This window comes from Euprymna scolopes, chromosome 2, assembly GCF_053919585.1.
Source record: "Euprymna scolopes isolate OS-2025 chromosome 2, ASM5391958v1, whole genome shotgun sequence".
Lineage (NCBI taxonomy): Eukaryota > Metazoa > Mollusca > Cephalopoda > Sepiida > Sepiolidae > Euprymna > Euprymna scolopes.
Window position 1 is genome coordinate 106,132,919 of NC_136483.1, and position 26,280 is coordinate 106,159,198.

The following is a 26,280-nucleotide window of genomic DNA, read 5'->3' on the forward strand; positions in this document are numbered from 1 at the left end:
AAGAGAAACGATGTCTCTTCCTGGTTGTCACGTGATTCTGCCAACTTCCGTTACTTACTGGGGTCGCTCATCCCCGCCCCTCTATTCAAACCTTGGTGATGTAACACTTACCTCAACCATGTACTGTTCCAAAATCTCGGAGAATTTCATCATCATTTGCTTGTTAATTGCCTCCCTTGATCTGATATGCTGGAAATTGAGCAGCAGATCAAATGCCGCCTCAGCTGAACGTAGATTCTTGAAGGACTTATCAATGAAGCCTTTCGCTTCTTTCTCGATTGCGTCAACGTCTCGTGTAAAGTGTCCGATCAAAATCCTCCAAGAAGATTTGTTCTCAAGGGAAAACGGGTCAAAACTGATCTGAAATTGTAACAGGAAAGATTACAAAGTGCACAGTTTAACCATACGTTGCATGCACTAATGAGCTATTTGTAAAAGTATATGACACTAATAAGCCAATTGTAATGACACGTGGCACTAATAAACCGTTTATAACGTTACATGGCACTAATAAACCGTTTGTAACGTTACGTGACACTAATAAGCCTTTAGCAACATTATGAGGAAGTAATAAGGTCTTTGTAATGCTATGTGACACAAATAAGCGCTTTGTAAAGGCATATGGCACTAATAAGTCGATTGTAACATCACGTGGCACTAAGAAACTGTTTGTAACGTTATGGGGCACTTACAAGCCTTTAGCAGCATTATGTGGAACTAACAAGGTTTTTGTAACGCTATGTGGCACTAAAAAGACCTTTGTAATTTTATGTGACGCTATGTGGCACTAATAAGCTCTCTGTAACGTTATACGACACTATTAAACCTTTTGTACGTTACGTTGCACTAACAAACCCTTTGTAATGTCAGGTGACACTAATAAGCTCTTTGTAATATTATGTTGCACTGATATGCTCTTTGTACTGTCATGTAGCCTTAATAATCTGTTTGTAACATTCAATGAGAGGATCCTTTTAACCGCACCAGATGTATTGGATTAGCGGAAGTTATATATTATGGGGTTTATATATATATTAATTGTTTGTAGTGACATATGGCCGAGTGGTCCTAGACGTTGTATCAAAATTTACAGTTACCCAAAGGTGCTGAGTTCAATCCTGAACGAAGGCAGTGAAAAGTAACATTCAAAACAGAGAACAGCAACTATGTCCCAGAGCCTAGCTGGAGTCCGAACACGGTACCCTCGTAATAATAATAAAGGGTTGGGTTCGAGACTCCTAAAAAAACGCTTCCCCAGTTCGATACAAAAAAACACCTGATGAAGGCCGGAGGGCAAAACGGCCGAAACGTTGTGACTATAACAACCAAGATGAGGAAGTCAGTCCGACAATCTCAATCAATTTATATATATATATATATATATTATGTCTGTGTATTATCTTTTTGTGTTCATACGTATGATGACGTCTAATATGTGTGCACGCATATATATATATATATATATATATATATATATATATATATAACGTATAGACACAGTTCAACAAACGCGGACATACAACAATTTACAAACAGTCCTTACAGGTTAATAAATATCTTTCTGGGGAATTATTCAGGCCAAAAGATTGAGAACATGCCTGGTCCATCAGTTGATCTTGATTGACGAAAGCTGCAAAGAAGATCCATCCTAAGAAACGACAATCGAGACTCCGGCTTTATTTTTATGCAACCTTTATTTTCTGATGTTCCTCGTCTTTGAAGTTGCACGCATATCTTTATCCTACATTCTTGCTATTTCCCTTCGCCCGATAGCTTCCGCGGCTGAACGATACCCAACCAGCTAAAAACTGTCCTGTCCCGTCTCTCGTTTCAATTCCTAACTCCTCTCCCTTCCTTTTCAAACTCCTAACTCTGCTTGTATATATTCAAACTAACCCTTTACGCTTACGTCATTCGATTACACAAAGACCTAAACGGGTGACTAATCAGTCACGTTTTCTCTGGCCCAATTTTATTGTTTTTATATCTAGGTTTGAAAACCTATTGTTTATGTTCACCACATTCTTTTCTATTAAAACATATTTGTTTATACATCTAAGTTAGAATTTCTTTCTTTCAAAACATTCTATCTGCATATCTTTTTCTTCATAACAGTTAACAAAATAATGATATTCATTTATACCTTTGGCATTGCTCGCCACAACAGAACAATGATGCTACGTTGTGACCATAGCCAAAAGACCACAACATAACGAACGGTTTACTGGCATTTATCTCCTAATGTTAGGTATTGCGTACGCTTTTATATATTTCTGTGTATAAGATTCACTACTAAGCTAATTAACAAAACTGTACGAATTTTGGAACATAGCTGCTGGGCTTAAGAGTGGGCAATAAGGGTTATAGTTACTTAAATTTAATTTTATTTAAAGAGGGCAAAAAGAAGACGAAAGGTTGGAACAACATTTTTATACATAGATGCTAAAAGTAAACAAAGATAATCCAAGTAGTTTTTTACTCTAAATAACAATACCATGTCATCAGTAAAGCTGAAAAAAATGTATTTAAAAGCAATCTGGAAAAGATATCCAGAAAAAAGGGGAAAATATGGGGGGGGGGGAAATGGCGCATAGATGGAAAAGAATTCAAATATTAGTCATAACACAGAGAAATGCATTCAGCAAAAATAGTAAAAAATAAAAAAATAATAAAATTCAATATTCCAATAAAAATGTTATAATTTATAAAATGATATAATTTGGAATTTAATATTTATTTATTCTAAGCTTTATCTAATCTAAATGCCGAACATCATTGTTTTATTTAGAAACTGATTCTTATTCGAATTGATCTGAGATATATAAATGTTGAATTTTATATATATTACTATCTCATATATATATATTTAATATAATCTTTTATTCATACAAGCATTTTACTATGAATTTCTATTTTTTATTTTTTTAACTTTTATTTATAAATATAATTTTTGTATGCAAATATCATAAGTAAATCATTTTATTTATACAAGCATAATAAGAGAATAAATAAATAAGTTTATACTAAAATACAACTGTACTTGCTATTGAACATTATCTTATAAGCACTGTGGCTTCATCAAATTAACACCAATAAACTAACGACTCTGCATGCACACACACACACACACACACACACACACACACACACACACACACACACACACACACACACACACACACACACGAGAGTCGTCCCAAAATAAATCCTCCTTTTCTTTAATAAAAAAGTTGAAAGAGCTACGAAGGCGAGAGTAATACCATTAAAACGAGCGACCTTTTGTGTTTCCGAATTCATATTTCGGTATAGTCACTATCTTTCTTAATGCCCTTTTTCCAGGAATTCAATAATGTATCTCTGCTTCTAACTCACGTCCATGACAGGGGTTGTTTTCTGTAGAGCCTAACACCGTCAATATCTACAACAGAGAGATGAAACTTTCAGGTCATGAATTCAGTCATCATAACAATGCAATTTGCAAACCCGCTCTAATCCATTTGGATGGAATAAAAAAAGGAGGTATTACTTTTCAAACGCTCCTCGTATAATTATTATTATTATTATTATTATTATTATTATTATTGTTATTATTATTATTATTTTATTATTATTATTATAATTTTATTGTTATTTACTATTATTGTTGTTAGTTTATTATTATTATTATTATTATTTTATTATTATTATTATTATATGATTATTTTATTATTATTATTATTATTATTTTATAATTATTTTATTATTATTATTGTATTATTATTATTTTATAATCATTATTATTATTATTTTATTATTATTATTTTATAATCATTATTATTATAATTTTATTATTATTATAATAATTTTATTATTATTATTTTATTTTATTATTATTTTTTTATTATTATTATATCACTTTATTATTATTATTACTATTTCATTATTATTATTTTATTATTATTATCATTTTATTATTTTGTTCTTCTTATTATTATTTTATTATTGTCATTATTATTATTTATTGTTATTATTATTATTGTTATAATTAATATTATTATTGTTATTATTATTGTTATTATTGTTATTATTATTATTGTTATTTTATTATTATTGTTGTTATTATCATCATTATTATTATTGTTGTTATTATTATTATTATTATTATTATTGTTATTATTTTATTAATATTATTATCATATTATTATTATTATATTATTATTGTTATTTATTGTTATTATTATTGTTTTATTATTATTGTTATTATTATTTATTATTATTATTTTTATTGTTAATATTATTATTGTTATTATTATTACTTTATTGTTGTTATTATTATTATTTTATTGTTGTTATTATTATTATTTTATTATTATTATTATTATTATTATTTTATTGTTGTTATTGTTATTATTGTTATTATTGTTATTATTTTATTATTGTTATTAATGTTATTATTGTTATTATTATTGTTATTATTATTATTATTGTTATTATTATTATTATTTCATTATTATTATTGTTGTTGTTATTATTATTATTGTAATTATTGTTGTTATTATTATTGTTATTATTGTTATTATTGTTATTATCATTATTATTATCTTATGATTATTATTATTATTGTTATTATTTTATTATTATTATTATTGTTGTTATTATTATTATTGTCATTATGATTTTATTATTATTATTATTGTTATTATTATTAGTAGTAGTAGTATTGTTATTATTATAATATTATTATTTTATTAATTTTATTATGATTGTTATTATTATTATTGTTATTCTTATTTTATTATTATCATTTTATTATTATTGTTGTTATTATTATTATTGTTATTATTATTATTGTTGTTATTATTATTATTGTTATTATTATTATTGTTATTATTTTATTATTATTATTTTATTATTATTGTTATTATTATAATTATTATTATTATTTTATTATTATTATTTTATTATTATTATTATTTTATTATTATTGTTATTGTTATTATTATTGTTATGATTGTTATTTTATTTTTTATTATTATTATTGTTATTATTATTAGTAGTAGTAGTATTGTTATTATTATATTATTATTATTTTATTAATGTTATTGTTGTTATTATTATATGATGATCATTATTATTGTTTTTATTATATTATTATTGTTATTTTTATTATTGTTATCATTATTATTATTATTTTATTATTTTATTATTTTTATTATTATTTTATTATTTTATTATTATTTTATTATTATTATTACTATTATTTTATTATTATTATTATTTTATTATTATTTTATGATTATTATTTTATGTATTTGCATAAAATTTTGTGTAAATATTGTCACTATTTATTCCAACAGTACTTGATATGCAAGTAGAGCTAAGTAGTAAGGTTTGAAAATATATATGGCAATTAAGCTACACAGAATTTTCCACGTTTTATTCTGAGGATTCGTCAGGCTATAGCATGGAATCAATGTTGCTTTGTGTTTTATATGTTCCTGTGATACTAGGCTTACTTTTCAGCCAATCAGATTCTTGCTTCTGTTTTGTTTTCTTTGTTTTGATCTCTCATCGTTTTATATTATTTTTTATTTTCATTCTTATTTTTATACTTGTTTTCTATTTTTTATTCTTATATTGTTATATTGCATATTTATTATATTTTTACCTATTTGTTATTATCTGACCACGTGACTTTTTCAAATAACAATTTTTGAGAAATTTGTTTTTTCACAATTTCATTGAAGACTTGACTTTCTTTAGAACAAACTCGCCTGACGAGGTCTTTACTTATCTATAACTAATTGGCCGAAACATTGTCATGATTGTATAGCGATATTAAAATGTTTTCCACATACCACACTTAACGGTTTCACTAAGCTATCCACTTTCAATACCACGTTCTCAATCTTCTTAGCGTCTCCTGTGACAGCTTTCAGCTCAAAACCAAAGATGTTATAGAATTCATCCAAAACCTGAAATGGCAGAAGAACAACAATGACATATTGAAATAAATAAATAAATAAATAAATAAAAGACATAAATTAATACACAGAGTAAATCCAGAAATAATCGGTCATAAGGGAGATAATCAGGGTAGATTTAATACCGCAATGCTAATTAGATCCGCTGTTAGTTATGAAAAGACAACTGAGGCATACAAACATATAATTGGTTGAATCAGATTATGAAATAAATGAGAGATGGGTTTTTTTTTTAATGTTTTTTTAATATATAGTTAAAGAAATTAGTGAGCTGTGGAACTATCAGCAGGGCATCATGTGGGATGCTCTTTTCCATGTCTGCCTGGAGAAGTGAATGAAAAGTGTAAAGTTAACGTAATTTATAACACAACAAACCGGCTGGTCATTTATATGAATTGGAATCAACAAATTAATATCTACATAATATTCTGCCTGTTCCTTCCTTCGTTGCTCTGTATGTTATGTTTTGAAAAAGACCAAATACAATTTTTAAAGGCCAAACTGCTTCAAACAGGACAAATTCATGCAATTTGGTTTTAAAAAGACCAAATTCATGCAATTTTAAAAAGGCCAAATTCATGCAATTTGGCTTTAAAAAGGCCAGATTCATGGAATTTGTTTTTAAAAATGCCAAATTCATGAAATTTGGTTTAAGAAGGGCCAATCTAGCAACCCTGGATAAGAATATGAAAGTAGCCTCCCTTTGATAGAGCCTCGTTTTCGAATATCAGTATAATAATATTAGCTGTATATATCCGGCATTGCCAGGTTGAAAAATATTGGTGGGCGGAGGATTTAGTCACATACTATTTAAGATACACCAAATATAATTATATTATAATTTTCCTGAAAGTGGATCACTTGTTGGATACATGGAAGCATAAAACACATCCATTTTTGTCTATAGAAAACTAAACAGGAAATAGCTTAAAGGGGAAATAACTCTTACAGCTTAATTAAAAAAACTTCCGTTTTTAAAGGCAGCTGGTATAAGCTAATAATAATTGAAAATAAATTAAATTAAATATAAATTAAATTAAAATGAATTAAATGAATCAACTTTAAATAATATTTCTAAATAGAGCAATGAAGACAATTTTATTAGAACAAAGAGTTAATAACATGGAGATAATTATTAAAATAGATTTTCTTTAATGTAATATGCAAATGAGGTTACTCCTCGAATGTAGATTCTCTTTGGGTTAATGGCATATATATATATATATATATGCACAAATCATGCTGGAATGTAAGTATGTAAACATCCGTTTTCATTATAAAAATTAATTTGTGAAACAGTGTATCTCTTGTGCATTAATCAATTTGTAAACAAACAGACAGGAATACAACTTTATTATAATAGATATGTTATTCGAAAATAAATATCTTTGTATTTATCTATAAAACTAAGTTTTTTGCACTGTACAGAAAAATATCATTGTTGTTAAAACATATCCCCAGTCACCTACACAATAAACTAATCATATCTGACTACGATACAAGCCTTTTGCTTGAAGCCTAGTGCCTTCTGCCATTTTGAACAATACTCTTGTTTTCTTTTTGAAAAGGGAAGGATTTCTCCCTAAATTAATCAAAGTTTCACACCACCAACAGACTTTATATACCCCGGATATGCCAGCAACTTGGTTTGCTGATGTTTGTATAGTGAAGGGAAGTGTGTGAAATGAATAAATAAGTAAACATCTCTCTACTGTTTTTGCTATACGACCACATCTGTCTATTTGTTTATTTTCCTCTCTTTCTTTTGCTCTTTTCCGGGGTTTTCTGCATTGCTCTCAGCTTTTATAAACTTCCATATATATTTGTTGATGAAATATATTTCTCATTCGCCAGAATTTCCGTGAGTCTTGCTATGTATAAATATTCTACACCGTATATGCTCGTTCTACAACGACATTTTATTATATTTTATTCTATTTATAGTTTTAAACAACAAAATGAATAAAATAAGAACAAAATAATAAGATGGGATATCAGGGCTTGGACAGGAATTACATAGGGGTCTTTATGAATCCTCGAGGAATAGCAAAGCTGTCTGCCTTCCATCTTTTCTATCCTTGGTCACTGATGCTTTTAGACTGAGATATTTTTTATTGTTTTGTTCCAGTCCAAAATGCTCTTTTTTTTTGGGGGGGGGGGGATGGTTGTGGATTATCTCCAAATTAAAAAAAAAACGAAATTATATCTAACTTTGCCCTCATGGTGAGACAAGTAGAAAGGTACAGATAAAAGTCTGGTTGACAAAGCTCCCCTACCTGGGTGATATCATAAAGATCTTGACATATTGTAGCCATGTAGTCAGTCCGTTCAAACAGCTTCTTTTGGTCAAATTCCCAGCGTTGATCACGGCCGCATGCTTCAATTTTGGCTCGGACGTCCAAATAGGTATCTTTCCAGATTTTTAGCATATTCTTTGCATCCATTGTTATTTTCTTGACATCTTCTCGGCTCAATCTATTTACACAACAAAAACAACAAATATTTATAAAATGAGAAGTGGACAAACTTATACGATCAATACATTTTATTAAGTGGAAAAGTTGATAATCTTTCTTTAGGAGTATGGTATCTATTAGCGATGGGACGATCCCAATATTTTTCCCCGATTCTTATACAATTACTGATTTCGTACTAAATTCCCAATGCCGATGCAATTACCGATTCTGATTCTTTATAAATCTCTACATATTCAACATTGTTATTTTTTCCGATTATCGTAAAAACAGATGTTAAATGTGCATATATTTTCTCAAAAATAAAAACAAACTTGTGGTGGTATAATTTTTTTTGTTTTAGTGGTTGTTTAAAATCAATAAATATTTATTCTTTTATTATTACTACCAGCAGTAGAAGATTTCGTTTTACACAAAATCAAATTAAAAAAAAAGATAATTAATTAAATTAATTTTTGGTATCAGAATATAGACAAAAAGTTCTGATTTTTCTGATTCCCAATTCCAATTAATCATCCCATCACTAGTATCTATGTTATATTTCTCTTAGTCTATCTGTCTGTCTATCTGTTCATTCCACTTTTTCTTGGAAACTACTGGAGCTATCTATCTATCTATCTATCTATCTATCTATATATATATATATATATATTATTGTCATCCACATACAGTACTGTTCTGTTGTACTCATCAGTGTGGCTAAACATACACCTTTCCCGAGCCGTGGATCAAACCTACAACTGTCATATTGACAGTCGGCAGCTCTCACCATCGGTTGGTTGTTGGTTGGTTTTTGTTTTATGGCATTGATATATTTAATGCCGAATCCAAAGATTCGAAAGAAAAAATTTTTAATAGAATATATTTGTTGTTTTCAAGTCGGTTTCTATTTAACCCATAGTTGGGACCCTAACAGGTACTACCACACCGGGTCAGAGTGGACCTGGGAGCAATGGCAATTAAAGGGTGGCTGCACACTCCCCAAAGCCCGCAAGCTGGGGCCTCACCACTAGATATAGTTTAAGGTCATATCCAGGACCCTCACCATCAGACCGCGAATCAGTGCCGTAATTTATTTATTTGCTCAACCTAAAGAGGGGAGTTTTAATTGTCATCCACATACAGTACTGTTTCGTTGTATCACAACTCATCAGTGCAGCTAAACATACACCTATCCCCAGCCATGGATCGAACCTACAACCGTTGCATTGACAGTCGGCAGCTCTCACCATCTATATATATTATTGAAAATTAGTAGAGAAATTTTGTTACTTTTAACACATGTGCAAGAATGACGTTGCGTTTATTTAAAAATTGGTCTCAACCGTTTAATGTTTTGCTCTTTTTCTTTTTGTTTAAATTGTTGTCATCTGTGTAGATTTACTATAAAATAAATTATGAAAAGTCAAGGTGTAATGCTATTAAACCTGATGTCTAGGATCCTTATTCCTATTTTAATTAAAATTCATTACATGATTTGGATTCTAGATAATATCTAGCATTATGGCATAAGCTTAAGGAGTCTTAAGAAATTGAAATACAGGGAATCTTGCTTAATTGCTGTTTAATAATTATGAATCAAATTTAATGCAAATCTGAAATATCATACCATCAGTTTTCATTCCAAATGCTGAAAAAGATTAAACCAATTCATACGCAATAATTTTGTTTCATGTTATTTTATTCTTCTATTTATTTATTGTTTATTTTTTACATATTTTTAATTTGGCGGCACTAATAGTATACAAAAGAATTGAACATATGAAGGAGAAAGAAAGATTGCCCAAAATACACGTAGGATGAAAAAAAACATCATAAAATAAAAAAGGTCTTTTTATAATTAAATGTTTTCTGTATATTTGTGCGTTTCTATATAGAATTTGCAGCAGAAACATGTATGCACATCTGAAGCCAATAATGTTTGTATAAATAAATGTACTATGTGTGTGTGAGTGCATTTATATGTACGTATAGATATGTATGTTTGTTTTTGTCATTGCACGTGTATGTATTTATACTTTTTATTTACATTTTTGTGGATGCTGTATTGTTGCCTGTTTTTAAATTGTTAATGGGAATAAAAAAAAAGCTAAAAAAAAAAATGATTATCCATCCCAAACTTTGCTTTGGGTTTCAGAGAAGATAACAATAAACCCAACATGCTGAAGGAACAACAATAACACACAAGATTGTATTAAAATATGTCATCTATTTGCTGAGAATTTGAACGAAATAAGTATAATAGATAATAAGCAACTTTTGAAGAATTTTTCCACACTACAATTACTGACCATCACTTTGGTCTTGGTACGAGGTGCCTTAAATAAGTTTCCAGACTTTTTTTTGTACAGGCATTTAAAATTGTTGAAGACTCTTGAAAATTCTATATGTTATTGCTATACATCCTATGAGATGACTGACCAATTCTAATGATTTTAGGTTCAAATTAACAGCTACAACAGGAACTGGAATGCATCCTACTAAAGCCTGATTGTCACAGCTGATGGATTTCAAAAATGTAGTTTGGATGTAAGGACACTTTAGAAGAACGATATGCAATAAAATTCTGTTTTAAACTAGGAAAAATGTGATAGAAACGTATGGAATGCTTCAGATTGCTTTTGGGTCATCTTGCATGAATCGAGCATCAGTTTTTGAATAACATAAGAGATTCAAGGAAGGCAGTCAGTCTGTGAGGGATGATGAGAGATGTGGGAGAAGTAAGGAAGTTAGAACACCAGATTTGACTGACCAAATAAAGAATTTCATGGATAAGGATCGCCGTGTGTCTATAGAGAAAATAAGTGCACAGTTTGATGTTAGTGTGGGAACTGTACACACAATTATTCACAAAGAATTGAGGATGTTGAAAGTTTGCATAAAGTTTGTCCCAAGGGTCTTCAGAGAAGATCAGAAATAAAGACGTTGACATAGGCATCCCTCCCTATAGTTCAGACCTTGCTCCCTGTCACTCTTGGTTATTCCCTAAGCTCAAGGAAAACCTTAAAGGGTGTCGCTATGAGACGATTGAGGAGTTGAAAGAGGCTGTAATGAGAGTCATTGACACACTCACAGAAGAGGACTTCCATAGGGCCTTCCAGAAGTTGTTGGAATGGTATAACAAGCGCATTGCAGCCGGAGGAGAATAATTTGAAGGGGATTAGAGTTTCATGTGTATACTATTAAGAAAAGTACCCATACGAAAGAAGTCTGGAAACTTATTTTAGGCATCTCGTAACTCTCAGATTTTTACTTTCCATAGCATTCCTCCAAGTCTTTAACTTAACAAGTAGGTCATCCATTGCTTCATCGGCAAGTACTAAATAATCAACATGCAACCCGTATGGAATTCTTTATGGAGGAAAACTGTTGTTTTTGTTTTTTGCTACATAGAACATGATTGAGTTTTGCAAAAGGGGGGAAAAAACAATAACATCAATGTTTGGTGCATTTTAGGTCAGGGAGCCTCAAATTCAGAGTGCCTTCCAAAGGAAATTGGTTCAATACAAAAATGAAAAACCCAATCTGCAAGTAAAACTAAATAAAAAAGAGAAAAAATATGGACTTACTCAAACAACTTGCGTATGTTGACAACCCTCACGACCCTCTCTGCGAGTTCCCATGCAATCCTCACCATCAACGGCACCATCCGCTCATCTTTGTTGTAATGACGAGATATGATGCAAACCTTTCTCAAGACGTTCATCATAGGTGGAATGGTATCAGAAACTATTCGGAACGAGGCACCGTGAGCAATATTCTTGAAATGGCGCTCAAGAGTGGACAGAAATCGGACATTATCCTTTGCCTCAAAATTGTACTTGTGCAGGTCGGACAACATCTTTTCATGGCTGCTTTCAACCGTTTGGTAGATGTCCAACAGCTGTTTCACTTGGGGCAGATTAAGCTGCTCGATGAGTGCACTGAGCGAGGCGTATTTCTCTCGCCAGAAGTCAATTTCCGCAAGTGGTCCCTTCCCTTGGGGTTCCTTCTTAAGCTGATTATGCAACGCTTCTTTTACCTTGATCATCCATTTTCCACAAGTGTTGATCAGCAAATCACGGAATTCTTTGTCCTTGAGAAGCTCAGCCGGCTGAGAGGTGAGGTCATACTTCTCAAAATCGTCACTCATCTCAAGTCGGACTTCCCCTTCAATCTGGTATATCGTGCGGGCAATGCTGGCAATAAACTTCTTCATTGCCATCAGAAATTCATCTTTCATGATACCAAGGGCAACGGCATCAAATTCGGTGTGTTCACCATCTGCTGACTGGTTATCGCTGTCTCTTTTTGATTCCGTGCTCACCTGTAAGCTCGTTGAAAAGGATAAACGTGCAAGATATATCTGAAAAGGGAAAGCAGAAGCAATTTTTTTAAGTTCACATATTCTAATAAGGCATACTAAATTATCTCTATATATAAAACTAAAAATTGTCTATCTGTTAACTTGGCTTTATTATTTATGCATGACATATTAAGTCACGAAAAATGTATAACAAAGAATGACAACTGTTCCTACTGATTCTCTATTCATGTCAAATTTAGGCACAACAAATTTAGGCGTGACAAATTTAGGCACAACAAATTTAGGCATGACAAATTTAGGCATGACAAATTTAGGCACAAAAAAATTTATGTATGAAAAATTTAGGCATGAAAAATTTAGGCATGACAAATTTAGGCATGGAAAATTTAGGCACGACAAATTTAAGCATGAAAAATTTAGCCATGAAAAATTTAGCCATGAAAAACTTAGTCACAACAAATTTAGGCATGAAAAATTTAGGCACAACAAATTAGGCATGACAAATTTATGCAAAACAAATTTAGGCATAATAAGTTTGGGAACAACAAGTTTAGGCATGACAAATTTAAGCACAACAAATTTAGGTAAAACAAATTTAGGTATGACAAATTTAGGTACAACAAATTTTTAGCACAACAAATTAAGATACAAGATGCTCCTGCTGTATTTTTTGTTGTTATTTTTCCTTATAAATCTTTGAAAAAAACAAACTAGTTTTTTTTTTTTTTTTCAGACTTGGGGAGAATATTTAAAAGAAAATACGAGTCAAACATAAAAAGAAAAAAGAATTGTTTACAATTTTAAAACCGTAAATGTTTTTTTGTTTTTATTGTAAGTTTTTTTTTTAATAGTAAATGTTTACAAAAAAGATGACAATGAAAAGAAAATATAACAAATTATTTAATTCCCCAAAATCTTAGCCCATCAGTCTGAAAAAAAAAAACTTGTTTATTTCTTACAAAGATTTTTAGGGTAAAAAAAAGCAGCATGCCAATCCATCTAAATAAAAATCAGTTTCTTCTGTTTTTGTTCTTGACATAAAAATCTTAGGTTGCTCAAATGACTTGTCTAAAAATCATATGAATAGAGAATCAGCATGAGCAGTTGTCGTATTTTTGTCATACATTTGTCGTTCCTAAATTTTTCATACATAATCAGTAAAACTCTCTGTTAACTACCTTTAGTTTATTCAACTCACAAACTTGAAATTCAGCAGGAACAATACGTTACCTACATAATTATGATTTTTTTTCTTTAACAATATCTACCAAGGAACATATTTCACTCTATTCTTTACCTCTAATTTTAGTGAGACTTTAAACATAGTTATTGTTATGTAGAATTAAATAGCGACATCTAACAAAAGACGTCTCTTGATCTCTAAATAGCAGTTAACTGCCTGATTATACCTGTTAAATATTGAAAGCATATTGAAACAGGAAATGAAAGGTTAAGCGAGGTCAGCTTGCTTAACTCAAAGTGAAGATTGTTAGATTGAAAATTATTAATTAATTAATGGGAAATTAATAGAAATGGATAGATAGAGAGTGAAAAAAAGAGAGAAAGAGAGAGGGGGAGATCGAAGATGACAGTCTAATTGGGAGTATGCAATGAGTAGACATGAAAGATGAAATGGGCTGATGAAATATGATTAAATAGTGATTATAAATTGATCTCTCTTTCTCTCTCTCTCTCTCTCACACACACACACTTTCTCTCTCTCACTCACACACACACACACACACACACACTCTCTCTCTCTCTCTCTCTCTCTCTCTCTCTCTCTCTCTCTCTCTCTCTCTCTCTCTCTCTCTCCCCACCTTGATCTTCAATGATTTGAAACAAAAATCAAATAAGCCTCTTCTGTATTCTCTCAGTTTTGTCTCAATTTAGTCCTTTAAAAAGTAGAAGTAAGGTGATTTGATTTCAGAATGAGAAGCCTTTAGTCTAAAAGGATCACTCAGGAGCATGTACAAGAAGAACATGCAGCTATCATTATATGAATACAATATGCAAACTTAAATGTTTCTGTAATGATTACGGAAACCTAAGGTAAAAGAAAGAATGGTAAACAACAAATTATTAAAAAAAAAAAACAAAAAAAAAACACTAAAAAAAACACTAAAAAAAATCACTAAAAGAAATCACTCGATTGTATCTTGACTCACATTATTGATGATCTGATCAAGCATTACAAGCGTGTGTCCGTTCAGCAGGCCATACTCGAAATGTTCAGGTAGAATTTCCATTTCTTCGTAATTCTGAGGCATAGGTACCACCACCGTTGGTTGCGTGCGGATAAAATATATGGAACTGCAAGAAGCGTATTTACTCGGTAGAAACTCGTAATGCATGTACACATGTTCGATGTCCACTTTCTGGATGATGACTTTCTGCGATTAGAGAATTAAGAAAATCAAAAATATGAAATGGGTGAGCAACATCCAGACATCTGTGCAACAAGCACGAGAAAAAAAGAAAATGAAGGAAAGAGGAGGAGAAGGGGGAGGAGAGAAAGAAGAAGGAGAAAAGAAGACGACAATTTCTTTCTTTCTTTTTTTTTTTTCATGGAAATCATTCCAGACAAGTCATGAAGCCACTTGATGTTTAAAAAAGATTGATTGCATACTGATATATGAAAATATAATAAAATATCTTTATTGTTATGTAACAGTTATGGATAGTTGGTTGTTAGAAAGAAGATTCATGCACACCCTTATCCTTGAGTGGCCTCTGGGCCTTGATAAATCATGAGTCCTATGTAAAAAAAAATACAAACAAAACAAAAAAAAAACCCCACAAATTCGACAGATTGATTTCTTCTCTGACCCAAATCGTCAATCAACAGCGGTATCCTTTTAAGTTGTTATATAGCCATTTGTGACCAACCTGAAATGTCCCCTTAATTCGATGTTGTTTCTGTAGCCACACCCCAAGGGCATTTTATTCGACCATTATCATTTCACTGAATTGATCTGACTTTGCAGTAACCTTTGGCGAAAATGGCCTATCAAATATCATACTTTTAATTTATCTTCTTTTTGACAGGTGATCAAGTTTGTTGCTTCACGCAAGTGCATGGTCCAGCTCAAATAAACAGAAGTTTATAGAAGCTAGAAATAATTGTAAGAGAGTGATAGAGACAGCTAAGACAGATTACTCTGAAACCACCAGAAAAAGCATCGAAGCACAGAAATTAGGAACCCGGGATTTTTTGGAAAATCTACAACAGCGTAGTAAATAATGGACAGTCAACTATTCCCTCACTATCAAACGATCATGAGGTTGCTTGCACGGCAACTGACAAGGCTAATCTGATTGCCAGTCGGTTTGCCTCAAACTCCACACTGAACTCGGTACACCACTCACTCCCTGATTTTCCTCTGTGAACAGACGCCTCACTAGACGATTTGAAAATCACCCCTTCTCAGGTACATGCTATTATAAAAAACCTAGACACCTCAAAAGCATGTGGACTCGATCTCATCCCGGCTGTTCTATTAAAAAAATGCTCTGCCGAGATTGCTCCAGTTCTGTCCAAACTTTACAATAAATGCCTTAACGAATCTTGTTTTCCCGACTGCTGGAAAACCGCCTCTGTGGTACCAGTCTTCAAGAATTCTGGTGAAAGAACTGACCCACTAAATTATCGCCCCATTAGCCTCCTCCCGCTTTTCGCCAAAATATTTGAGTCCTTAGTTAATCAAGCCCTAGTCCAGCACCTAACAGCTGCTAAACTCCTGACTGACAAACAATATGGATTCAGGCAAGCCCGTTCAACAGCAGATATCTTAAATGTAGTTTCTGAACGTATATACCATTCATTGGATAAAACAGGGGAGGGTAGAGCGGTAGCCCTCGATATATCTAAGGCTTTTGACAGGGTATGGCACGATGGTCTTCTAAGGAAAATTAGATCATATGGAATCACTGGAAGAATTCATAATGTAATTAAATCCTTCTTAAGTAATAGAAAAATCAAAGTTGTCCTCGACGGTCGTACATCCAAACAATACGACATAAATGCGGGAGTACCTCAGGGGTCTATCCTTGGACCTCTATTATTCCTAATATTCATAAACGACCTCCCTGATAAAATTGTTTCGGAGATGAGTATATTTGCCGATGACACCACTCTCTATAACAGATATGAGGGGAAAACAAATGAACACATATCCAAGGAAATGGCAGAAACGCTAGAGGATGACCTCCAATCCGTAGTGGAATGGGGACAAAAATGGTTGGTCACATTCAATGCTGCTAAGACTAAGCTTGTTTCCTTCAATAACTACAAGAAACCTTCTCTGCCACCAATAGCAATGGCCAAGAACACATTACCTGAAAGTACTTCTTTTAAACTCCTCGGCCTAACGTTTACAGGGAATATGAACTGGAATAGATACATTGAGAGCATTGCCAAGGCTGCAGCAAGGAAGGTTGGCTCCCTCTACCGTGCTAGAAAACTACTTACGCCTGACAGTATCCTATACCTCTATAAGGCAACCATTCGCCCATGTATGGAGTACAGTTGTCACATCTGGGCTGGTGCATCTGCTTCTTGTCTCTCGCTCCTGGACAGGGTTCAAAAGAGAGTCGCCAATCTGATAGGTCCTGAACTGTTATCTAGGCTTCAGCCTCTGTCCCATCGACGAGATGTTGCATCCCTCTGCCTGTTCTACAAATACTTCAATGGTGAATGCTCTGACGAACTGCAAACACTTGTACCTCCCCGACGTAACTACCCCCGACAAACCCGACAAGCTACTAAGTCTCATCCCTTTACAGTAGAGATCCCTAGGTGCAAGAAAGCCTTTTACTCCAATAGTTTCTTCCCGAGAACTGCGGGTCTTTGGAACTCCCTTCCGGGATTCTGCTTTCCCAACTGCAATGATATGCAGAAGTTCAAGTGTAATGTTAACAAACATCTTTCTACTCATCTCCCTTCATAATGACCCCGCTAATTAAGTCCCTGATAGTAGCCCCCTGCTTCAAAGTGGCACTGTGCCTTGTTTGGGGTGAAAATTGAATAAAAAAAAAAAAAAAAAAAAGGTTCATAATTCTTTATTCAAACGACCTTTTCATACATTTGATAATTATTTTGTTGTTTCTTGCATTTGTCCAGGTGCACGCTTTTGTCAAAATGATTTCTTTGTACACACTGCCTAGGTATTAAACAAGATGTCAGATTCATAATTTCTATTCAAATGAACTAGTGATGGGACGATTCAAATATTTTTCCCGATTCCGATACAATTACCGATTCTGCTTCTGATGCTTTATAAATTTCTAATTATTTAACTATAAGATTTTTATTTTCCCCGATTTTCGTCAAAACACACATGTTAAATATGCAGATATTTTCCTAAATGTCAAAATACACTTGTGAAGAGTGAGCTATTGATTTTAGCTTTACTTGTATTTTAAAATCAATGAATATTTACTAATTTATCAATATTACTAGCAATGGAAGATTTTACGTGAAACAAAATACGATAAAAAAAAAAAGACAATTAAAAGAATCGATTCGGCATCGGAAAATAGGCACCAATATTTCTGATTCCGATACCGATTTCGATATCCCCAAATGTTCTGATTTTTACAATTCTCAATTCCGATTCCGATTAATCGTCCCAACACTAAAATGAACTTTTGGTAGATTTGATAATTATTTTGTTGCTTCTTGCACTTGTCGCCCTAAATATCTACCAGCAAATGTACTTGGTATTGCCAAGCTTGTAGTTTTGTAGAACGAAACCTCACCTTAAATAGCTGAACTTTAAATAATCTTTCTTTAATACTAATCAGTCAGATACCTGCTTTTTCCTACTATGTAAATATATCAAAGATTTTTCCCTATTAATTTCTTTGGAACTGCCATATTTCACCTGTACTTTGTTATAGAAAAACATCGAAAATTTTGCTAAATTTAACATTCAATTAAACAAAAGTTTAAATAAATAGATATGCTCCGAGATATTTCTACTTACTGTCTTCACCTCATCACTGGAATCTTCCGCTTTTTCTTCTCCATCAGCCAAAGAGTCTTTCTTTTTTAATTCACCTTTTTGAGCTGTTCATAACAGTAAGAAAAAAAGATCAACGGTGTAAAAATTTAAATTCTATATTTAATCAAATATAACTTCATGAGTGTATGAATATGTGTGTGGATGTGTGTGAATGTGAATGTGTGTGTGAAAGTGTGTGAATGTGTATATGTGAATGTATGTGAATGTGTGTGTGAATGCGTGTGAATGTGTGTGTGAATGTGTGTGTGAATGCGTGCGTGTGTGAATGTTTGTGTGTGAAAGTGTGTGAATGTGTGTATGTGTGAAAGTGTATGAATGTGTGTTTGTGTGTGAATGTATGTGTGTGAATGTGTGTGAATGTGTGTGTGTGTGTGTGTGTGAAAGTGTATGAATGTATGTTTGTATGTGAATGTATGTGTGCGAATGTGTGCATGTGTGAATGTTTGTGTGCGAATGTATGAATTTGAATGTGTGTGTGTGACTGTGTGTGTGTTTGTGTGTGAATGTATGCATGTGACTATGTGTGTGTGTGCGTGTGTGTGTGAATGTCTGTATGTGTGAAAGTGTATAAATGTATGCTTGTGTGTGAATGTGTGTGTGTGTGTGTGTGTGTGTGTGTGTGTGTGCATTCTTCAATTTATTTCACATCCAATATTCATGTATTTTCTTTACTATTAATCCAATATTTAATATCAAAACTGCAATGGCATAAAAAAAAACTTTTGTGTTAAAATCTTATTTTAAAAAGCTAATTTAATCATGAAATTAAATCCACCAGAAATCATTTTAGTTTCTTCCTAAACAAGCCGTTCATTATAATCTTATTTTAATAGCTGAATATACAGAATTAATTCAAAGGAGTTGCGTTTGAAGACTATGACAATGCAGTCTTGTATGAGAGTACGAGACAAGGAAGTAAAAAGAATAATGAGAACATTGGAGGATTTCAATAATTATCAGTAATGAAATACTTATTTACGAACAAGATGATAGTGTAGTCTAAAGTTCACAAATTTTCGAAGGGGTACCTCTTCATCAAGGAGAAGAAAAAGAAGAATGTGTACAATCACTTAGTAAAGGCGTTCATTTTTATGCCGGCTCCCAAAAGCCGAGAATAAACATCAGTTATGCCGAATAAAATAAAATACGCATCAAGTGCACGTGAAAGCAAATCACAACGTATACTAGGAAAATAAACAAATATTTTACTTGTTTGAAATTTATCACTTGATGCGTATTTTATTTTATTCAAATTAAAACAACGTTTCTATTGAACTCTCATTCTTGACGTTATTCACGCGTTACCTACGCACAGTTCAAACATTTCAAAATATAACCGCCAGATACAATGCACGGCTCTATATAAACAGACATCTCGCTCCATATTTACAACATGGCAAGGAGGAAGAAAAAGAAATATTTGAGCAGATATCGGTCAACAGTTGAGACAGTAGACAAAGCAAATATTATAGATCCCAATGGAAAAACTGTGATTATGAATAAAATCGTCACAGAAACACAAAAAAGCCAATCAGAGAGAGAAGGCTGCGGCATGTGTCACCACTTCTTCACCACCAGCCAACCGTCTAACCCATGCACCCCCCACCCTTGCACCTTTCATTAAACGTCAAAACAAGAATAACAATTTGTCACAGAAAATCTGATTTGCCGGAGTGAAATAAAAACAATAATACATTTTTGTAGATCAACTGTGTTGTGATTTTTACTTTGCTGTCAGTGTGTGTATATATTTTGTGCCAGCAACAAAAGTAGATGTTAATATATAGCCTGGACAAACACATTTTGAACAAACGGCCACAGCGATTACATAAAACATCTTGTTGAGATCAAACAAAAGTATAATGCAAAGGGGAGTAACTCTTTACTTCTTTGGGCAAAGTCGCCTCCCTTTGTCTGTAGTCCTAAACTTTAAATTCTTGTGACTTCTCGCGAGATCAACGACCGGAAGTGGACACAGTGGAGGGAAAACAGTGACTTTGAAATGGCGAGGTGAACATCATCCCCGTTCATTCATGTTACCATACTTGGACTTCTAACTTTCATCTATTATGCTTGAATTGTAGTTACGTGTGTGTGCGCATGTCTTCATAATAAACGTTTCCTTATTTGTTCATAAGTGTTATGTTCTTTTCTCCTGAGTTGCAACATACCCACGTGAAGGCTGGACTCCCTGCGGTAAGATATTTTATGTTATGTTAATCTAATGCGTCCCACGATACAACACATCTAAAAAACAAGAACAATACACCCTCTCCCACACCTGTTTCTTAAGACTACTACACTTCAGTGATAGAATAATATCAACTATCTGCAAAGCCATATGAAGAGAAAAATCAGATATCCAACTCACACATTCTGCAACAACACTGAAATAGTACTTATCCAAAACCATAAAATTAACCAACAACGACCCCTACATTCTACCAAATTGCCTCATCAATAAAACAGGCTTATGCAATCGCATGTATTCAGTGTATCAAATAAAATACGTGATATGCAATTAGTTTTACATCGATAGTACAGTTATTCCATTGCACATATGCATAAATGAACACATTACAACTAAGGCGCCTTTATTCTATAAACACATATCTCACAATGCCACCAACGCCATATGAATACAAATAATAGTCACAGAAAGAGACTAAGGTAATCTGAGACTCAAAGAATCACTGTTAATAATGAAATTCAACCAAAAAAGTAAACAACAGAGTGGGGCTAAATTGCAGCTTCCTTATATAACCACACAAAGACCACTTTTAACATGCACTCACTGCTTATAATAACAAACAATGTTTATCATACACTAATATTTGATGTGCATGAATGCTTAAATATCATTACATTTGACATTCGTATAGGACACTAATACACAATACTAAGACTATTCAACAAAACATGATTAATATGTAATAACATAATATATATAATAAATAAATAAATAAATAAAAAGATAACTACACATTGACTAGTATTAATTAACTACTATTACGTTCTTGACAAACAGTTAAATAAGTAATAGTATATATAAATAAATTAATTAATAAGAAAGATTTATAAGAATTACGGTTTAAAAATAAAAAAATAAACACACATATAGAACACTAGTCAAGGGAAACAATTCTGCTCGACTATAATGGAGATATCCCTCTTACATCCTTTTATCAAACAAGACAGAATGAAAACATCATGCATACACACATTAGGATATTAAACACTTGTGGACAATCATTAGTGAAACACATAACAATATTAATTATTGAAATGAAAAATATTATAATAATATTTAACAACACTAATCCCGACCTGAATTTCGGAAAATTAATTGGATAAGTATGCAAACCTGTTTGACTGCATAAGTGGTATTTATTCCCTGCTTCCTGCTGCTGGCATAAAAATAAAAGCCTCGACCAAGTGATTGTACACATTTTTCTTTTTCTTCTTGATAAAGAGGTATACCTAAAAAATTGGGGAACTTTATACCACACTACACTACATTCTTGGCACGACACATTTTATTGATAAATAAATATTTTATGATCGAAAATTATGGAAATCCTCCAATACTGTCATTATTCTTTCATTTCCTCGTCTCATACTCAGCAGTGTTCGCCTACAAGACTGCATTGGCATGGCCTTCAATTACAACTCCTTGCAAACTATGCACAATGCTTTAAGCAAACCACAACACCCTCTTCAAAGAATTGATTATTTCATAAACCATCAAAATTCGAAAGGAATTTGGAAGCCTTCAAACTGTCAAACAGGAAACAATTTCTGGCTTTCAAATTCTTTGCAAAAACGAGGCCAAAAAGGTATCCCTAAGAATCTGCTGAAACCAAACGTGCCATTGGCCTTATCTGAAGACTAATTAATGACAACATATGCATGGACAAACACACATGTTTTTGCCTTATATATATATACATATAAATATATATAAATTAAGATTTATGTCTTGGAAGTAGAGTGAAAAGCATATCTTATTTTTCTTTTATTAATATTATTGGAATCTGTTCCTTTTTTCCTTGTACACATTTTTATGAATTATTCCATGGATTTCTGCCTTTGGATTATTATGGACCATCTTCTTCCAATTACGGGATTTCCTTGGATTTTACTTGTGCAAATGGAAATTCAATTAACTTTCTTGAAGTTATACATTTGGATTTTACCGTCACTGGATTATTTATCTTCCACCAGACTATCCATTCATATGTAATGACCTTTTTCTTCACCATATTCCCTCTGATTCACTTTTTTGTTTTCAAGCAAGATCTCTGACTGACTTGTTGTTTCATCAAATACTTTTGCATGCTAAATCCGATCCCGCATTTTACTAATTCCTACCCTCTGATGAGAAGGAAAGTATTTCTTCGAAACTCCACGGATTAAGGACTATCCACTTATCTAGTGTTTCTTTTCAGATTAAATATGTTTTTAACTCATTTCAAAGTGTTTTTTAACATGTTTTATTAACTGTTTGCTCATATATATATATATATATATATATATATATATATATATATATATATATATATATATATATAAACTAACAAAATATTTTAAAAAAAAACACACACACATTTAACTACACCCAGGTTTAAAATAGGTCAGAAAATTATGTTGAAATTCATAAATATATTTCGAGGCAAAGTCTCATCATCAGTATGTCTTTCTTTATTTGTCATGTTTTTGCTGGGGAAGATAATATATGTCTTATAGTATTCCGAATTTTATTGGGTTTATATAATTGAAAAGTCAGTGACATATATATATATATATATATATATATATATATATATATATGCATACATATATATTAATCTTTATCCTATATATATATTTTTTTTTTTTACATGGGGATCACCACTTATCAAGGCCCATAAGCCACTCGGGGATAAGGGTTATTTTGTGTACAATAATCAATGGGATAATATCGTAGTAACAGTTAGTATTGGAGATTTGATGAAGCGTCTTACTTAAGGGGGCGATTAATCAGGAATTTGTTTATATTAGTTTTGAAGACGTCCAAGTTGTAGTCAGGTGGGAAACAGGCAAACGGAAGAGAATTCCACAGGCGTGCACTTCTCAAAAAAAAAGCTATGTTCATGGAATCTACGTTTTTACTTAGGCACAGAAAAGAGTGAGGGAAATTACTGAGTGGTTTTAGCTAGACGGGTGTTTATCATAAAGGATTGGCGAGGGGGAACCAGAGATTGGAGCTCGGATGAGCACTTACCATGGAAATAACGATAAAACAAAGACAGGTTTGCAACGTCTCTTCTGTGGGAGAGAGGCTGCAGGGAAGAGAGGAGAGCATCCCCCACTAAGCCACAAAGTCTATTTTGTACTTTGTCAAGGCAGGATAGGCTGTTTTTTGAAGCTCCAGCCCAGATGTGGCAGCAGTACTCCATCTTTGGACGTACTTGGCTTTTATAGAGATAGAAAATTGCATCAGTAGTATGATATCTTCTGGAGCAGTAGAAGGATCCTACCATTTTCCCAGCGGCCCGAGCAACAGACTTTATATACCTGTTCCATTTCAGATCGGGAGTAAAGGTCAAACCCAGAAGCTTGTCAAAACATGAAGCCTCCCCAAGACGAGCCATCCATTTCAATTGATGCTAGATGAGGAACAGAACGTTTATGATGTAAAGTTAGGAGCTTGGTTTTGGATGCATTAAAAGTAACCGGCCATCTCTTCCCCCACTGAACGACGCGCTCAAAATCAGAGGAGAGGGAATCAGAGAGAGATTTGTTATTTACGGCCTTTGATGTGTTGCCGTAGATGGTCGTGTCATCAGCATAGATGTCAACGAATGAATTTAGTATGTGTTTTGGGAGATCATTGATGTAGATCAGGAAGAGGGTTGGGCCAAGGTTGGACCCCTGGGGGATTCCAGCATTAATACTGTGGGCTTCAGATTTCTGCCCATCAATCACTACTCTTATGAACCTATCAGAGAAAAATGATTTAATTATTGAGAAAACATTTCCAGTTATACCGTAGCTGGAAATCTTGTGAAGTAGGCCCTTATGCCAAACCTTCTCAAAGGCCTTTGATATGTTAAGAGCAATTGCCCTAGAAAGGAAGCCTTTGTCGAGAGATTCACTAATCCTATGGGATATAACTGTTAGCACATCAGATGTAGATCTAGCAGAACAGAAACCATATTGCATGTCACTAAGGAGATTATTTCTGCTGAGGTGGTTGACTACTTCTTTATTTAATATGGATTCCAGTAACTTACTCATGACACAAGAGACTTATTGGTCTTTACTGAGAGGGGGATGAGTTATCATCTGAGTTCTTAAATACAGGGCATACTGGTGAGGTTTTCCAGGGTGTTGGAAAGCACTTCTCCTTAAGACAATGCTTAAACAGTTTTGTAAGTATGGGGGCAAGTTCTGGTCGAAGCTTTTTCAACACTATAATTGGAATGTCATCTGGGCCAGTTGCTTTACTGGAATCAAGGTTTTTGATTAGTTTGACGACCTCGTGCACAGATATTTGTATGTTGGATAAGGTGTTGTCTGTTGTAGGAGGAAATACGGGGAGTTGATGCCCTTCGTCGCAGAGGGTAGAGTTAGCTGCAAAGTTCTTGGCGAATAGTTTGGCCTTGTCTGATGCTGATGAGATGATCTCAGGTCCATTGATGATGGTTGGGATGGAACGCATGCTTCTGTTCAGGATCCTGTTTGCTATTTGCCAAAACTGGTGGGAACCAAGCTGCTACTCAGCTACTTTGGATTTGACGGACTGAGCATATAGCTCTCTTGCATGTTTTATTACTCTTTTACAGTGGTTGCTGGCAGTCCTGAAGGCAGCTTTAGTCTCAGTGCATCTATTACGTTGATAGCTATGGAAAAAGTGATTTCTGTGTGTAATGGCAGCAGCACATTCTGGGGAGAACCATGGCTGGCTGTTAGGTTTTTGTTGGAATTTTTTGGATGGTATGAATCGGTCTATGCCTACAATTAACCATTCGGTAAGGTCTGATACTATAGCGGATACATCCTTTTTAAACATGGAATGCAGAGGTAGATCAGATGTGAATGTACGGAAGCTATCCCAGTCAGCCATAGAGTATCGATATACAGTACGGTGGAGAGGTATATCTGAAGACTTTCATTTCATTTTTATCTTAACTGATACAACTGTGTGATCGGAGGATCCCAGGGGAGATAGGACGGAACATGAACATAGCTCAGGGGAAGTTGTGAAAAAAAGGTCTAGAAGGCTTGCATACTGACCAGTAGTATCGGGCACATGGGTGGGTTCATAAACAATATGAGTGACGTCATAGGCAATGGCAAAATCATGACAGAACCTCCCCTGATCATCTGTCTTGTTTGAGTGGGTCAGCCATTCCACATTATGGACATTGAAGTCACCACAAATGTGAATGGTAGCCGAAGGATGAGCAGACAGGATATATATATATATATATATATATATATATATATATATATATATATAATTGAAA

The 26,280-nt window shown here is 33.0% G+C and overlaps 1 protein-coding gene across 1 annotated transcript in view; it reads right to left on the reverse strand.

Moving 5' to 3' along the window:
* The window catches only part of LOC145293997 (dynein axonemal heavy chain 10-like), a 345,710-nt gene that overhangs the window by 309,509 nt on the left and 9,921 nt on the right, over positions 1 to 26,280 (reverse strand). Inside the window, exons 3-8 of the mRNA XM_080140914.1 lie at positions 18,731 to 18,813; positions 14,912 to 15,136; positions 12,007 to 12,782; positions 8,240 to 8,438; positions 5,838 to 5,954; positions 112 to 360 (exon numbers count right to left, since the gene is read on the reverse strand). Of these exons, the coding sequence (XP_079997040.1) occupies positions 112 to 360; positions 5,838 to 5,954; positions 8,240 to 8,438; positions 12,007 to 12,782; positions 14,912 to 15,136; positions 18,731 to 18,813 (1,649 nt within the window). The remainder of the gene's footprint in view (positions 1 to 111; positions 361 to 5,837; positions 5,955 to 8,239; positions 8,439 to 12,006; positions 12,783 to 14,911; positions 15,137 to 18,730; positions 18,814 to 26,280) is intronic.